The 19108-nt window shown below is 35.5% G+C and overlaps 1 protein-coding gene across 1 annotated transcript; it reads left to right on the plus strand.

Annotated features, from left to right (window-relative positions):
* Positions 1-17199: 17199 nt before the first annotated feature.
* On the plus strand, positions 17200-18123 carry LOC132619400 (protein TRACHEARY ELEMENT DIFFERENTIATION-RELATED 7-like). Its single transcript, XM_060334318.1, has one exon. The coding sequence runs from the start codon at positions 17200-17202 to the stop codon at positions 18121-18123; it is 924 nt and encodes a 307-aa protein (XP_060190301.1).
* The last annotated feature ends 985 nt before the right edge of the window (positions 18124-19108 follow it).

Here is a 19108-nt window from a genome sequence, read left to right on the forward strand (position 1 = left end):
TTTATACTTACTTCAACAATATGTTCATTCACATATCATTTAGAGAGTTAAGATTAGCTGTTGTACCTTGAAGTTCGCATTCATCTTCTTTGCCTCAGGTTTTATATTTGGAGCTCACTTTCCCCTTCGGGAAGTCCTCAACTACCTCAAAATCCTTCAAAAGTTGAGTTTCATCATTTGGCTTGCTTCCGACAATACCTGCACTATCAACAAGACCACTAAAAAGGAAAGAAAAGGTATAAGGGTTAGAAAGAGATTGTGACAACTCTCTCACATCACTCCTCACTTCCTCTCATTTTTTCTCTCTAGAGTTGTCACTTTTCACTCCCTTACTCCTCTCAATCTTTTCTCTCTCAATTTCTTGGGAGTTAGGGTAAGTGTTAAGTATATCTTTGTAAGGGTTAAAGGAACCCTCCACTTTACTCTCCTATTTCGCTTCACAAAGCTTAGACTTTTCCATCTTCATTTGTTGTTCCTTGCGTAAGAGTTCCATCCATTCACCCATACCTTTCAACTTTCCATCCACACTTTTCATCTTCCTACCTATACCTTCCATCTTCGATGTTAAGCCCGATATTTGAGTCATGATCATAGCCAATGAACTTGCTATAGATGGCATATCTCCCATCTCTTGAATCCGACTTCCTTGATTAGTCATTATAACCTTTCGACTAGGATAAAATGTCAGACTTGAGTAGTCACCACAGGAACTTCCATAACCAACAAGTTGGTCATCTCCCTTCAACACTTCTCTCCTCCTACCCTCCACATCATAACCATATTGGGAACATGGTAACTTCGGCTTAGGATAAGAAGCATGATTCATCGTGTTTCTTGGATGAGGAAATGTATATTCTCTTCTCCTTCTAGGCGGACTCCTACTCGGCCCAATCCACACACTTATACCTTTTTGCTTGGAATAGGAAGTATCACAAGCCGATGTATGTGAATATCTACTAGAAGATCCCTCATAAGAGTTTTGTTCAATCCCATTATCTTCACAAGTATATTCACCACAAAGCGCATAGCCGTTAGGCTCACAACACCACATTCTTCCCATTCTTGCAAGTTCTCTCCAATTGGTTCATATCGAAAGGGTGCGGAAGGAGCATACCTCAATTCAACCCCATGTCCATGGTGTGTAGGATGAGACTCTTCATGTTCGTATCCACCATAGGGCTCTTCGTCATACTCATCTACTCCTTCTTCTTCATAAGCCTCATGAGATGTTACCTCACAATTGCCCTCGGAGTAGTATTCTTCATCCTCATACGGGTTATGATTATATCGACCATATTCTTCATTCGGTTTATGAGCACCATAACCATCATATTCATTATAAGAATAGTGATGCCTACCATCATGGTCATACCTCTCGTTAACTCCCTCATAGCTTCCATCACCCTCATAGTCCTACCCTCCATTGCTAGATGCATAACCTTCAAAATCATCTCCACAAGACTCGGAAGCTATGGATGAAATCCTTATCTCTCCTTCTCCTTATGTCTCCTCTTCGTGTACCTACAAAATGAGCAAACAAGATTAGTAGCAAAGGTTCCTCACGTCACTCGTATTTGCACTCAAGCTTACCTCCCAACCTAAAGCTTATTCCAAAGTTGGTCAAGAAACCTTTTAATCCAATCAATTCACAAGATTTCTAACCTTTGTGGAGGAATAGATTCTTGTTAATCGAAAGACGGGCAACTCGATAAAGCAAAATGACTTGAGCCAAGAAGATTCAACGAGGTTTAAATGAGAAAAGCTTGAAAAGAATTGGCACGAAAGAAAGACGGACTCAAGAACTAGCGTACACAAGTAGAACAATTACTAAATGCATACTAGTTGAAGGGAATAAGAAAATGAAATGCTAAAATCGGGAACGAAATAGAATTTCGGGCCCGGGTAGGTGATAACTTGAAAACACGGTCTTGAAGCCTCAATTGATCCACGGTATCAATTTGAATTAACGGAAACTTTAAAAATTCTATACTTTTTTTTTTTTTTTTGCTCCCTACCAAAGGATTAGGGATACAAAACCAACAAGCAATCCCAAGAATTTTTTTAAAATTAAAATGAATTAAGAACAAGATTTGAGGCATGGGAAATCCAAGAGATGAGATGAAAGTGAAAGGAATCGAAGCTTGAATCAAGATACGTTTACCTTGGATTGTACTGTCGATCTCAAGATATACGGCCAATATTAAGAAATACGGCCAGCACTCTTAAATTATACGGGCCGTATAAACTTATACAACCAAGGAATACGGTTGGAGATCAAGTTATACGACTGCCCTTCCAAGTTATACGGTCGAGGCCGTTATACGGACCGTATTTTTGAATACGGTTCGTATAAGGGTCCGTATTTAAGAAGTTACGAAAACAGAATGCTCACTTCAGTCCCTATATGACCACAGGCTTGACTTTATACGGACCGTTTTTTAAGAATACGGTCCATATTTAAGAAGATAAGTATTTTCTTGCTCAAAATAGAATGTCCAATTTTTGGTGTTGAGTTATACGGTTGACTCCTAATGGATTATACAGTCCTTGTATTGATATACGGACCGTATATCATGAACGTGCTTCCACTTTCACTGATGATGTATTATACGATGTAACTCGATCCTTGGTTGGATTTTTTCGAATTTCCTTGACTTGTTGGACCCACACAACCTAGTATTTTCCCCTTTGGGGGTAGGAAAACACCTTTTGACAACTTTGGAAAAGATATTTTGGATCAAACGCACCCTTGGGTCATATTCTTCCTCAAGAAGATATGAAGATCTTCAAGAACACCAAGAACATTCAAATTTTCAATGTACCCCAAATCAACTCATTTTTGTCTCAAATTTCAGATATAAGCTCCCTTTGATTTGGAGAACAAAGCCCACTAACTAATTAGCTTCAATTTCAACTCAATCACCAAACCCACTTTTGAGTTCTTCAAGCTTAATAATGATGATTGACTCAAACTTCAACCAGATAGCTTCAAACTTTGTATCTAGCTAGTTTTCACCTCAACAAGCTCAAATCCAACCTCAAAAACAACAAAATCAAACCACAAAAATAATTTTTTTTTTTTAAATTTTGTTTATTTTTTTATTTTTTTGGGATTTTCAAATTTTGAGCCTAGGATTAGAAATTCCATGAACAATCTCTTAGCCTATGCTCTGATACTAAATGATACGAATCGAATTGGGGAAGAACCAATTCAATCCAAAACGTGGAATTTAAAGATATGAAGAAAAGGGGATGAGGAATAGACGATAAAAGTAAGACCCAATGTCCCAATTAGGGCAAATTTATGGACAAACCTAAGTATATCAAACCTATACCCTTCCAATTGAATCTGATCCTAAAAGAACCACTACTATTTGAAACTCAAGGAAAGAGATTCAATTTGAATCCACAAATGGCAATCTCTTCATGAATATCAATGGACATAAAAGGTTCACAAACCAACAATGGATTCCACTATCATATTGACTAAAATAGCCCTAGAATCTACCTAACAATCTATCACTCAATTTAGAGTATCATAATTCATCATCCAAAATCTAAGTGTAAAATGAAGGCTAAGTCTAATACTTATACTCCTAGAAATTAGAAGAAAGCTAGCTATTACATATTTGCCCTTAATGAGGCAAGGGCATTGTTTGGCTAGCTGGATATTGGCTTGGAATCCGAAATGTCTCTCCCTTGCACAAATAGCCATCATCCAATCCTCAAAGCTTGCAATTGCAACCATTTGCATGTATGTCCCCTCTTTGCATGTTTGGCCACTTTTGTATTTCTACCCTTTTGCATATCTAGCCACTTTTGAGTGTTGGCTTTCTTTCTTGCCCAAGCCTTTCCCACGCTACCTTCCATACAACGTAAGCCATCTTGTGTGGCTTGTAAGAGCCTCCAAAGGCCTCAAACAACTTCCTCATCTTCCATGTAGCTTGTAGAGCTTGATGTCTCATATCTCGTCCTTGAATATACAACTTGAAATGAAGTGTGTTAAGTAGGATCATATCAGGGGGTGGGGATGTGGCCTAGTTATGGGCTCGTGATTCGAGGTCAATTTCAGAGTGAGTGGTACATAGACACCATGGGTCCCATGCAAGTCATGGCTAATGGGTCAAACATTACCTTTTAGCTGTGTATGGATACGATACTAACATTGATTGCATTATACTTGTGTGTTCATATATTTGTGGTGGAGGCAGAGCTGATCCCAATTGGGTGACATATAGTTATGGTTCATCCTGGTGAGTTTCAACTGAGTTACTCATGATTGGGAAAAGGAGGGGTTTACAATCAACCTCATGGTACGTTAATAATAAAGAAAGATAAGTTGACCTTACCCTGTTAGTATGGCTAAGTGTGGGGAGTTTGTTTATTTGTTATCATGGATTGCATTGATTTGTTGTTCTTACTTGATCTTCAATAAGTGGGTTGAGTCGAGTGTCCATTGTGGAGTAAGTGTTTGAATGAGTCTAATTGCTAAACTTTGAGTAGGTTAAAGTAAGGGAAATAAGGTAAGAATTAGTGATCCCACTGTGTGTTGGTTGGTAGAAAGATTGAGTTATGTTCTATACAAATTGATGTAGTCTAATTGGTCCAGAAGTTTGTCATCAATGATAAATGTTGTGGTCTGATGGTCCTTACTTCCTAATGTTGCTTGACGTGGTAATGGGATATGAGCAGGTTTATGTCGGAACTGTTTAAGTATGTTATACCCCATTTTAACCGGGTCAAAGCGAAGTACAACATATTGGTGATTCCTAATTATTTAACTTAAAGAGTCGCCACCTAATTATTTTAACGGTGAATTAGGACACCTAATTATTAACTAAGTGATGCTAAAAGTTAAGTCCGATTAATGGTCTACTTAACTTAACGATTCTAGGTAAGGGTTCTAAATATCCTAATGGGAAGGTGTTAAGCATCCATTAGAATCCATTAAATAAGGTTACCGACCAAACTTAGGTTAATGAAAAAAGAGTTAAAATATGCCAATAAATGTTTTTTTTTTTTTAAATATTATCTATAATAACTAGGTGCAGATTAGCTTAAAAGGATAATGCCAACATCTAAAACACTTAATTTAACAATAAATCCCAACGGAGGTGAATGTAAAGTCCATTCCCAAAAGAAGTTCAAGTTAGATAAAACCCGATTTTGAATGTATTAGAAAGAGCATTAAAGGCATTCGTTTGCAAAAAAAAAAAAATGTTTTACTTGCTTGCAAGGAACATGGCTCTAAAAAATAAAATAAAAAGAAAGATATAAAACATAGTTACTTTCATTGAAATGCCAAGGAAATTAGTGCAAGTTAATTTAATATTTTAAGGCAATGGCAGGTCTAATGGACCCAAAATATGGTGCTAAACTGCAAGTGTTAAAAAAAAAGTGAGCTAGAAAAGATTAATTTTAGAAAGTTTTGACATGTTAAATCTTTGAGCTAGAGATATACTCAGAAAAACCATTCAAGGATCATTCCCTTAAAATAAAGTGGACCTCTTGAATAAAGAAAAGAAACATATTTCCTGCTGAAATGACCAAATGCTCGTCTTTCAAATTGAGCGAAAAAATGCTTTCATTTGAACATTTAGAATAAATTAACTCTTAAACAAATGCTTATTCTTCTAAAAAAAAAAAAATCTCGACTCATATAATAAAGAGACCCTTAAGAAATTAAGCTTGGAATAGTGTTCTGGGAATTATTACTTTCTATACTCACTAAAATAATATTCCCCATATCCCCTCTAATTTAAGTGTTTTAAGGTCAATAATCTTACGGGAATCAAATAAAACATTCACAAATAAGAAACAAAAAAAACAGTTAGTACTCTTAAGACTAGCAAAATGCAATAGTAGCTCCTTTCTTCTCCCCTCTTCTCCGTGCTTTTATTCAGATGTTTTCAAGAGAGGAGAGAACTGAATGTAGAATAGACATGGATTCAAAATCTAGCGGCGATATCGAATCTCGAAATGAGAAATTTTGTGGCGGCGAGAGTTTTCTTATGAAGACTCCATTTACTCCCACAGTGTACATGAAAAGGAAAATATAATAAGGATTAGAAACGTACGTAACTGTTAAATAAGGCAAATATAAACACATATGAGTGTTAAACTTCCAAATACACTTGTTAACAGTAGGCATAAAGAAAGTTGCAGCAGATCTTAAAATCGTTCGGACACCTAACTAATACATGCATTCTGCTATAACTATATGTTGACAAAAGAATTTTTTGGGTAGTATTTTTTGGTATGCCAAACATTAGACAAACATCTCATACAATCTAGTCTTAAACTAAACCCAAAGCAACGCACCTTATCATTAAACTGGTAACAAAAACTTATTAGACAGCGAAGGAATAATCTTACATGGATAACATACGCATACAAACGTATCTGTTCAACATCTAACATTAACTCAGTTAACTGTGGAAAGGCTCTTGGTGGTACTATAGCTTTAAATACATAACACACTTCAATTTATGACTCGATATTAAGCAAAGCCCAGCAAACCGATTACGAGACTTCAATCAATTAGTTCAATTAGCACATGGTTCAAAGACATAATTGGAAACTCCAGGTTGTTAAATTCAACTGTCTCAAACAAATAATGGCAAGAATAACTAAAACTCAACCTATCATATCAAAAGGCAGTTGTCTTTTATTGCATTTTCACAAATCAGGCTAGGATTAAACAAATTCCAAGATCAGCGTCTCAAACACTTTAATACCAGCTATCGAAAACATTAAAGCTATAGATTAAATATAATGACTCTTCCATTCACCCAAATATTCGACGGCGAGTTAAAGGCACCGCATGACTTCTCAATACATGAAATATCACGACAGTTAAGGCGAGTTTTATATCAGTTGCTCCAAAAGAAAATGAATACACGTATGGAGTGTTTTTTTTTTTTTTTTTAACAGAATAAGCAACAAAATCTTGAATCTACAAATAAGGTGAGATAGCATATATTCTGCCTAATTTGCTAAGTTCCCTACCATAGATAGCACAATCATTTAGACAACAGGCTGCAATAAATTCTCATTTTATTGCCAGACTATGGGAAGCGAGGTATCGATGAAAACATTCCAGCAAAAATGCATTTTTTTCGATAAACAGTAGATTAACTCTAACATCTCTCTTCCTATGTTAGGCAAACAAAGAGTTAACAACTCTGTAATTTATTTTTAAGACAAGAGTCACATTAAAGTAAACAGGGGTTTATAATGGCTTTTCCTTCATAGCAACTGATTATGGATACTAAATTATATAAAATTTAAGGTAGCACGCCATAGATAACACATCAGAAAAAATAGAACAATGAATTTAATGTCATGGTTTCTACTTTCCAGTTGTACAAGCACAAGTTCGGATTTGCGGCGTATGAAGTACAACAATAACTTTGGCCTAGAACCTTAGATGCAACGCACTAAACAAACAGATTCTGATTTCATAACTTCAAGTAAAAATTAAAACGAATCTGCCGAGCATGGTGCTTTTGTAACCTAAGCAAGACTCGTTCATCTTGACATCTAACTAAATGTGCAGTGACAAGAGGCGATTAGCACCTCAGTAAAGTAATACGACACCAAAGAAAGTACCCCCTTTTTTATATCTGGAAAGAAAATACCCCTTTTTAATTAATATAGAAGAAAAACACCCCTTTTTTAAACTACATATGGAAAGAAAGCACCCTTTTTATTAACAGTGGAAAGAAAAATACCTTTTTTACCACAAAAGCAAGAATTCTAAAACAATATTCTAACATAACATTCAGCGGGAGTACAAACGCAATGGTGTGATTTCAGTGTGATGCTAACTTACACATCATATATTTTACATACAACAAGACTATATGAAAGAAAACAGATTGTTCCACATAATGATTCAGAAACAATAATCACAGGTCCTAACGGCACAGTTTCAAGCGTATGCGAAGGTTTAGAGTCACAGATAAGAGGAAATGTATCCTTCGCATAATTTAAATTTATCTATATCAAGAATATACTCCGACATAGCCGACCGAAAAATGGGCACACAAGGACATGATTTCGAAAACTACAACATAAGAAAGAACTGAACTTAATTCTTAATAATTAAACTACCAGATAGGAATTCATCTCTCGAAACTAAACTGAAATCTAGACTAATAATCGAATCAACAAGAATGGTGACATAGAACTTTGAAGCATCAAAAATCAACAGGAGACATGCTGAATTCTCAACTCTACATTCAAAATATGAAACACAAGGAAGCCAACGACACCCTCGCAATATGCACGGAGCAAAAACATATTTGTTTGAGCATCTAATAGTCTATACAGCTAGAAATGAACTCGCCGCAACACGTGATTTTTTTTAAGAAAACAGGACAGCGGTTAAAAATAGTTTAACATGTGATTTTTTTAACAGAAGGAAATGAACATAGGATGTCGATTTGAATCAATGATCAACTAAGGTTCTACTATGTATTTATTTTTTCGTAACGTCGAAACACAAAAGCAATTAACATCAAACTAACAGTACTAGTGTAGTTGACAAAATACGAGCAAACGAGACTGAACAATACAAGTCTTAGAGAGATTTTTTTGATGGTATTCCCAGCTTGCCTTCGGCTGGAGTTAAAGGTAGTATTTATAGGAGTAGAAAATTAGGGTTTGCTAGGGCACTCTTGGGCGGGATTCACACAAAAATCGTTTTTTAATTCAAACGGTTGAGTCTTCACGGGTGTACCATTTCAGAAAATCGTCCTTGACGAGATCTTGGGAAGTGATACGAAGGAAGAAAGAGAGTGAAGTGAGCAGAGAGTTTTTTTTTTTTTTTCGAAAGTGGTGAGGAGGAGAGCTAAATTGAAAAAGAAGAAGATTTCACTCTTGTCTCATTGCTTCAAAAGAGCCCAACGTTTCGAATCTTGGTCAAATATGCTGAAACGAGTCGTCCTTTTGTCAGTGAACACTCCAAGATCTGAAGACTTTCACGAAAACGGAGAGGGCAAGCCACTGCCATTGATGTAGGGTACTGAAGCTTTGTTTCAAAAGGAAAGGAGATGAAGGAGACGTTTGGCTGCATATTTGGGATGAAATTAGGGCGGGGAAAAAAATTATGGGCTGCTGAAAGGGTCTTTTGTTGGGCCTAAAAAGAAATGGGCTGTAGCTTTGTTTAGCATTATTTCTTCCATAATCCCTTTGGCCTTTAAAAATGATTTAACATCCTTTAATAAATCATATATTAATATGTGCTTAAGTGAATAAATTACATAATGCAAAATATAATGCCTAGTAGCTACATAGCAGTAAAAATTGTATGATATCATGATATTCACACCATGGTATTTATAAGGTATAACACTGAAAATGCTATCATTTAGTTGTATAAAATAAATGCGATGCGTTTTTTGCATAACACGATAAAATAAAAAATATTAAAAGTGATCATGACAATAATAATAATAATAATAATAATAATAATAATAATAATAATAACGGTATTAATCATGGTAATAGGCAATGACCATAGTTAGATAATGAAAAATGACGACATTAATAGAAAGCTAATAATTGTAAAATATAAATAATTGTTCTAAGTTATCAAAATATTAGAAGCGCAAATAAATATTTTGGAAGAAAGGCGGGACAAAATTGGGTGTCAACAAAGTATGGGTAGGATTTTGAAAGGGTGTTACGATTATACTCATCTGTTGATCCTGGTTGATTTTATATCGTGTTGCGTGAACTAATCTTAGTCGACTTATGATGCTTACCAGTGTGTGTGGTGTACTGATACTACTCTTGCTACATCCTTTTTTGGTGTAGATGTGTTTCAGGTTTTGCTTAAACGTTTCATTAATTGCAGTGGCAGATATCTTACTTCAGCTTCTATACATCTCATTCCGAAGGCGGAAGCTGTGTCTTTTACTTATGTTGTCTCTCTGTAAATTAGAAGCTCTTGTACCAGTTTAGACTAGATCCTTGGGAAAGTGAAACTGTTTTTATATAATTAAGGAAATGCCCTTGTAATGTTCATTCTATTTACTATTGTCGGTTGCATTTGTTTTCAAAACACGTTACAAAGGGGTTGGGTTGGTAAGGATTCACCTATCGGATAGTAATATGGTAGGTGCCCGCACGATCCGTATTTTGAGTCATGACAACCCCAATTATGTTGTCCTCGTGTTTGATTCCATTAGAGAATGTACCTGAGTAAACGTACATGGGTGACGTTCTCATATCTCCGTACACCACAACCAAGCTCTGGAATGCAGTCAAGATCTACATATACTAGTGTTATGCTCTGAATTACCATTTGTAAATATAGCACCCACCACTTGGCTGCCTGATAAATCAAAGATACATGTATAAATATTGCACGTTATAATGAAAATAAACATAATTGCTTGATCGAGTACTGGAAAAACCAAATATTTAGAATGACATTATCATTCTTATGAAACTACTATCTAAAGGATGAAAACTTTATTAGAATTAATGTTCTGTGGATGTGTAAAAAATATTAGGGATAATTTCAGATACTTCCTCAAAGTTTAGCCTCATAACACTAACCTCCCTTGTGGTTTGCAATATTACATTTACCTCCCATGTTTTGATTTTCTGATAACATAAGTTAATTTAAATGACAAAACTTTGTAATGTTCCTAAAATGCCCTTTTGTATTTCTGTTATGAATATTACAACGTTTTTTGACCCAAATACAATATGAATTTGCCTTTGTATTATAATTGGTGTATAATTGGTGTATATTCTCTTCCAAAAACACGACAAAATGAAAACCAAATCTTTCTTTATATATATGTTACACCCCGCACTTTCAGAGCATGATCATGCCATGTACTTCACCATTATAATGGAGTATCGGAGACGTCCCATGAAGTTTTGAAAGATACAAGTCATGCGAAGTACGTGACAATGGAGTAAAGGATGAATTGCGATCTCCTAAATCATAACCGGGAAGGACAACCTTGAAACATGAGAACATGCCCATTATCAAGTATAATAAATGATAAATAGTATGTAGGGAGAGTTTTGAAAGATTCTGGGACCAAGCAAATCAAAGAAAATAAGTTTGTCGAAAATTTGGAAAAAGTTGACAGAATTAAGGACAAAATTTTGGGTCAACTTTGGAGGGGTATATCTCCATGTATATGAGGAGTTTTAAGGTATTTTAAAAGTTTAAAATGAATTTCGCCGAGTCTGTTTCCAACGCAACAAACCGCTCATCGATAGGACATCGGAGTAGAGAATTATGGACGTTACAAGTTCGGCTGACAAAGCAGAAATGCGTGCTACAGTAACTGCTACAGTGCCACCGACTTTAACCACCTACAAAAGGGTCAAGACACCATTTTTCAGATCCAAAAACAGATCCGAAAGCCCGGCACACATATAGGGGCAAATATGTCATAAAAAGTGAGAGTTTGAAGTGATTTTTGGCTAATCAAGACTCGGGTAACGCATAGTTGCGGTTATAGTATCATTTTGCGGTGGATTTCGGCTTGGATTCAAGGTGGATATTGGAGATATTACTATTCTAACAAGGTCAAGGTATGAATCTCTCCTTATTGGTATTAATTTCGGCTTCTTTACGGAAATAAAGTTATTAAATAGTAGTATCACAAGTTAGTTAGTTGAGAAATTTGAAAAACATCATGTGGGATGTTTTAGGAAATATATTGGTATGGATAATGGTATTGATGATGTTGGTATTGTTGTTGTTGATTGGTTGTTGATATTATAATTTCGGGCTAGGCATATAAATAGGGGAGATGCTGCCCGAATTTCGGTAAATTCTAAATGGATAAATTGAGGGTTTAAGACGAGCGTATAATGATGTGCCTAACAATAATATGAATGGTTTACATGTAGATTTACGAGCTTGGAAGGATAAACGTTGAGTAGTTAAGGAGACCAAAAGGTATGTTAAGGCTATTCCTCTTTCTTTTAAAGGCGTGATTCTTTTCCTATAAACGCATACACGACTTCCATAATACCTTATTTCCGAAAATACTAGCAGTTCATGATTTTCAAAATCCTTATGATGCTAAAGACGAAGGTTTTCTATAAGGACCATGATGACAATTATGATGATCCCATTTCTAGAGATTCCAAAGTTATGGTTTTAATGTCATTATGAGATTACTGAGCTGGTTTCAAGATTTTTGATAATAGTTGTTAATGTTGATCTCATCTTATGATTTTGCTCAAAAGACATGATTCCTATTTTATGATTCCATATATGTTTCCATAACTCTCTTACTTCCAAAAGTTAGAAGTTCATGATTCTTAAAAACTTCTTATGATACTTAAGATGAGATGTTTTCTATGATGAACATGATGATGATGATCTTAATTCTAGAAATTCCAAAGCTTATGATTTTAATGCTATTATGAGATTATTGAGCTTATTTCATGATTTTCTCGATTTTATTCATTGTTGTTGATCTCACCTTATAATAATTGTTTCTCCAAGGTGGGATAAACGATGATGATTGATCCATAATATAATCGGAGGCTACCGACCTTACGTCACTCCGATATAGTTGTGGCTTTTGATGGGGCTCTCATGCATGTTTTATATATATGTATGTATTTTCTCACACCGCGCCGCACTATAGTCGGCCGGGCATGGCACATAGATGTGCACACCACTATAGTGGGCATATTACGATATTGCCCCGGACGCGGGCTAATGATGATAACACCGAGCCTTAATGACCAGACATGATACTATATATATGACACTGAGCCTTAATGACCGGGCATGGTACTATATATATGTATAAGAATATTTTTTTTAAAAGGCCAAGCATGCATGACACCGCCTTACGAGGCATCCAGATGTACAGGTTATCTCTCATATTCCATGTTATCTTTCATATCTATATTATGTTGTTATTCATGCCTTACATACTCAGTACATTATTCGTACTGACGTCCCTTCTTGTGGACGCTGCGCTCATGCCTGCAGGTAGGCAGGGAGACGGATCAAACCCGTAGGTGTTCTATCAGCGAATTCTCAGGAGCACTCCATTTACTTCAGATTTGCAGTCTATTTGGTATTGTCCATATGATCATTTGTGTTCTATGTAGAGGCTCGTAGACGTGTGTGTACTGTTAGATGTTTTATAGCTCCACCGGTTCATATTGTTATATAGTATATCAGTGGCCTTGTCGGCCTTATTTTAAGCTCTTTATACTTTACTGCTAGCCTTGCCGACTTTATGATATACGTTATGTTGTGGCGACCGTGTCGGTCTGCATATGTACATATGTGCTGAATGAGCAGATATTTCTATTTTGGGCCTTTTCTACGTGCAGGTGTTCTTTGAGTTATAGTTTATAATGTTCAAAGTAACGGATAAGCCAGGTGGTTCCCGGGCTACGGGTCGGAGCCCATTATACGCCTGGTAGGGGTGTGAAAAATTGGTATCAGAGCCAGGTTCGTCCTAGAGAATGTCTACGAGCTGTGTCCAGTAGAGTCTTGTTTATGGGTGTGAAGCATGCCACACTTATAAACAAGAGGCTGCAGGACATTTAGGAACCATTGACCTTTATTTCTTATTTTAGATCGTGCCATAGAGCTAAATCATAGGATATAATATCCCTAATTTTAACCCCAAATGTTTTGATCATGGATAAACAGTTGATTATGCAGCTACAAGGTAATTGTTGAGAATTTAATTTGTTCATTCGAAAGGTATGTTTCTTGTTTTATTAATATGGATAGACGTTGATATAAGAACTTGAGCAAGATATTATGGGTATTTTGCTAAGTCATGATTGAAGGAACAACTATGCGATGCTTTCAAAGAGAAGTTTTAGAGTGATTTTAATTTAATTTAAAGGAGGAACCCTGGAGGGAAAAATGATTAGTAGTTAAGAAACTGGGATGAGTTACATCCGAGATTTCGAAGGATTGGGACCTATTGGAAACATAAAGAAAGTTGACATTAGGAACTCAAATACAGTATGACGATTTATAGATTAGATTAGTTAGTAAGTGATAACAAAGAGATATTGATATGGGAAAGAAAGTTAACGAGTACGGGAAAGTTCCACTCTAGAAGTATATATATATATATATATATATATATATATATATATATATATATACACGAGATTAAGATGGGTTTGTACTCATAGTGGAATGTTCTGCAAACTTCTAGGTAGATATTATTAAGTGGCAAATGGGAAAGAGCACTTTAAGAGCAACGGAAATCAAGGAGGACCTTCAGGACAGAAGTACGAGAAAGTGCGGTTATGAATTGATTAAAGGAAGTTATGTGATTGGCGACTATAAGAGGAAGTTTAATAAATTAATAAGGTTGGCCAAGGGTAGACAGTGACGGCATACGACAGTGGACTTGGGATAGAGATACAATTATAAAGGAAACAAGACTTATATACGAGAAATAAACATACATACGAGCAAGCTATGGTATCGTAAAGGGAAATAAGAAATGAACGAAGGAAGAAAGAAAATGTAACAGCCTGATATTTTTCGAGTGAATTTTAGAGTTATTTTCTTAATTATAGCCTACTAATTTTAACGAGTTTCATATCAGAGCGGGTATTGATTATATTCATATTATATGTAGGTATATATATTTATTGGAAAATATAGGTTATATGATATAATAAATGAATTGGGGAAATCAGTTAAGTAAATAAGTGGGCCAGACCCACTATTTTATTTACAGGCCACGTCTTGGACTGTTACTAGGTATTAGTATAATATTCTGATATTGAGGGGAATAACATGAAACATCAGACGAGAGGTTTTGCTGTGAAAGTGAGAAAGATTAGAATTTCCAACCGTCATGTTCAGGTACTGCACTTAGTTCCTTCTATATCCATGTTTCATGGGTGCGTTGAGCCCTTATCAATAAATACAAAAAATTTAAAACTTACAAATAATATTAATAGTTGTATTTGAGTTGGTATTAAATAATAAACATACTCCCTATGTTTCAATTTATGTAGACCTATTTTATTTTTAGTCTGTGCCAAAAAAAAATGAGCCTTTTTTCATATATATGAAAACGATTTACCTTTATGCAATAATTTACAAAATATATGTGCCTCATTTTACACCACAAGTTTATAAGTTTTTTTTTTCTCTTAAACTTCGTGCCCCAGTCAAATTGGTTCACATAAATTGAAACAGAGAGAGTATGAAAATTGAAAATTCCTGTAAAATTAAGATATTTATCCTCTTAAAAATGAAGAAACCATAATAAAGAGGTTTGTAGAGTATTACATTTTCTGATCTCTAATTAGAGAGTTCTATTAATTAGTTTAAGAGGTCAAAAATGAAATGTATTTTGCATTAATACATGAGGCAAGACTTATTTCTACATCAAACTTAATAGTTTAAAAATGTAAAGTTGGCTGATTTAGCACCAATTAGGGATGAAAATAGCCAAATATATTCACCTTGAGAATTTCACACTGTAGAAGTTTCAGAAAATTAACGATTAAGAAGAAAATAATACAAGCTTCTCTTAGTTAAAAAAAATCTCAAATAAATGAGTTGCTCTGGGGAATAGCTAGCTGGCACTATCAATTTTTTCAATGAAAACAATCACTAAGTACCAAATGAAAATTATGAAGTACACAGAAAAGAATCTGGAGTCGATAGGTTCGGATTTGATATGGGTGAAGATATAAAGACTAAAGTACTTGTTCATGAGTTATTTGTTCGATTCTTCAGCCACTCGGCCTCTATCATGAAAGCTTCAACAGGAAAAAGTCAGGCATTACTTTACCGGCGCTAAATCAACTTCCAACTAATAAGTAAATACGATTTATATCATTACTACCCTGCAAGTTGCTAACTATGAATTTTCAGTCACTGCGAAAAATAAATAAAACCTTACATAGTATAGATTTATTTAGAGAATATATCCATGAGGTGAGTACAAACTTGAGAATTGAGAGCACCGAGCATAATTCCCCAATCCATTCACGTTCTTTGCTATCTCAAAACCCCTTATACACACATCTTTTGTTCCGCATATTTTGCTAAAGATTCATTGAACCTGACTTTGGCATGATGATTAAGAGATAATTAATGTGAACTATTCTAATTCGTATATAAGCGTTACAATTTGTTAATCTTCTAGTTGGAAGTAATTGCAATATGCACCGTACACAATGTTTTGATTAGTCTTATTTGTCATATAATTATTTAGCAATTTTATCTTGTGGCTGATGGCTTAATTTCTTAATGGATAATAATGACATGACAAATTAAATGCTTATTGAACGCATGAGACTCTTTAGCTTAGGAGGGTAAAAGATTCAGATTATGATTAAATCCTTTCAAATTGATGCGTAAGCATAATTTACGGCAAATACATTATATGCGCTATTACTCTATTCGTATATTCATATTGGGTAGCGAAAGAGACTTGCTAATAATTATGATTCACAATTGAGTAATAATGACCCAACTTAGAAAATTTGCACCAGTAATGAAGTAGGATGAAAGATAAACGTAAGATTATAGTAATAATTAAGAGTAAATGTCTCAAATATGTACATAAAATGAGAGTGATCAATTTTATCTTTGTTATTTATTATAATGTATATTTACATTTTTATACAAAAATGTTAAAGGAATATTATCAAACTGGAGGGTAAAATGGTCGTTCAACTTTAAAATGACCATTTTGGTAATCCAACTTTAACATTTGAAGTTTTTCACTTTTATAATGATATGATATGATATACACACCAAATCATTAACCAACTTATAAAAACACTTCATGTTGCAAGTACTCAACATAAAATTACATCTCGCCTTTCTAATATTAGGAAATGCACAATAGGTTTTGGAAATAGGAGCTCTCGTTTCACAGGCAAGATATAAAGCGGGGAATATTTTATTACATGACATAACAGAACATTGTGTTTAAGTTCAGAGGTATGATTATTGTTTGAACCTGTGATCAACATGATCTGCCAGAGAAACATGAATAGATGAGTGCTTTCGAATACAATCAATGACAACTAGGCAAAACTTAGCCTACGAGTCAAGTTATAAGAACCTTACAAGTATTATCATACTAACACCTAATATATATACACTCAACTCGAAACTAACAATAAGCGTCATCATACACACAGCTTACTCAGTACAAGCTTTTAGCAAGCAAATAAACATCCATTACAATGGCTAATATTCAAAATTTCAACTTCCCCTACTTCCCTCCATTCCCACCTCATAACTATCCATTTCCTCCACCAAGTGTGTCACCACCCCACCAACCTAATACACCCCCTTCCCCTCCAAAAGTGGCCCCACCACGTCCACCCGTTACACCATCACCACCAAAGGTAGCACCACCACGTCCACCAGTTACACCATCACCACCACATCCACCCTTTACACCATCACCTCCAAAAGTGGCCCCACCACGTCCACCGGTTACACCATCACCACCAAAAGTAGCACCCCCACATCCACCTGTTACACCGTCACCACCACGTCCACCACTTACACCACCTGCACCTCCACGTCCGCCGGTTACACCACCAGCACCGTTGCGTCCTCCAGTTACACCATCGCCACCATATCACTATCCTAGTCCACCACCTCCATCACCAATCAAGCCACCACCTCGTCCCTTCTATCCTCCACCACCTCCATCACCAATCAAGCCACCACCTCGTCCCTTCTATCCTCCACCACCACCACACATTGTTCCAACTCCGCCCCCATCTCCACCAGGACATCATTCTCATACCATCATCATTATATTCGTCTCGCTTGGTGGTCTGTTCTTTCTGGCGTTTCTCTCAGTTGCTCTCTGCTGCTTCCTTAAGAAGAGAAAGAAGAAAACTTCTCAGGAAACTGATATCCTGAAAGTGGATGAACACATGAAGGTCCATGAAGATGTCGTAACGCGTCCAGATGGAACAAAAGCTGTCATTTTGACAATTGATGAAGATATACATATCGATGAAGAAATTGTGAAAAGGGAGAAATTGGAGAAGGGTTCACTAGGCAATTTGGGAGGCGAAAATCTTGAGGCTACAAGCACAATGGCGTCATCTTCTAGTTCCAATCATCAACACCATGACCACAAAGGATGATAAAATTTGCAAAAGACTATTTCTGTTCATTATCGTTCTTGGTATCAATGACACAATAATAATCATCACATTAAAGATGAGAGACAAAATGTAACATGGACGTCACAAAAAGAGTGTGCAGAACAAGTGTGTATTTGTTAAATTACCAATAAAGGATTTCTTCAAATGTTTTTTCTACCTCTGGTGAATGTTAATGTATTTCTAGCCTTTGTGTATGTTATGCAACCCTTCTCGTTGTTATGAACTGCTTTACTAAGAAACTTTAACAACTATAATCCGATTCTGATTTTTCCATCTTATTCACTAACTCAGTTTCAGACAACTCCCAATATGACCCTAAAGTCAGTCAGCAATTCAAAGCGCCTAACTCAACCCGAAACCTTATAAAGAAAGCATGACAGTTTAGCAATTGGAATAACATGCTACTACTATAACGTAATACTACTAAATAACCAAAAGAGTCAACAACAATAACATGTCCAGTGCAATCCCGCAATTGGTATCTAGGGAGAGTAGAGTATACGCAGACCTTACCCCTACCTTGGCAGGTAGAGAGGTCGTTTCCGATAGACCATCGGCTCAAGTAATGCAGAAACACAACAATTATGAAAACATATGCAGTAACACATCAGGATATAAGAAAGATAGAAAATTTAGTAGAGCAGTACAGGGAAGCTGATTTAAACAATAGGATAGAAAAGGAATCAGCAAGTATTTGAATAGTCTCAAGGATCAAGATCACACGTTTAATCTAATTGAAGGTTTGATATGTTAAGTGAAATGATACAAGAATAATTAGACATTTACTCAAGAACTAAAATTGCTATTTACGCATTACTTTTTGGTTTATGAATCCTTTTTCATTTGTGTATGTACTTGAATTAACTTATAGTTTTTAATTGGGATCAACTCTGATTTAGTCTTAAAAAATAGTTTTAAATGGCTTAGAATAATTCTGAAAAAAATAGCTTCGGATTAGTAATAG

This window comes from Lycium barbarum, chromosome 11 (genome assembly GCF_019175385.1).
Source record: "Lycium barbarum isolate Lr01 chromosome 11, ASM1917538v2, whole genome shotgun sequence".
In the NCBI taxonomy this organism is placed as follows: Eukaryota; Viridiplantae; Streptophyta; class Magnoliopsida; order Solanales; family Solanaceae; genus Lycium; species Lycium barbarum.

Bases quoted from the DNA above. Each gene is read 5' to 3' on its own strand.
- LOC132619400 (XM_060334318.1), top strand. From the start codon at position 17,200: ATGGCTAATATTCAAAATTTCAACTTCCCCTACTTCCCTCCATTCCCA.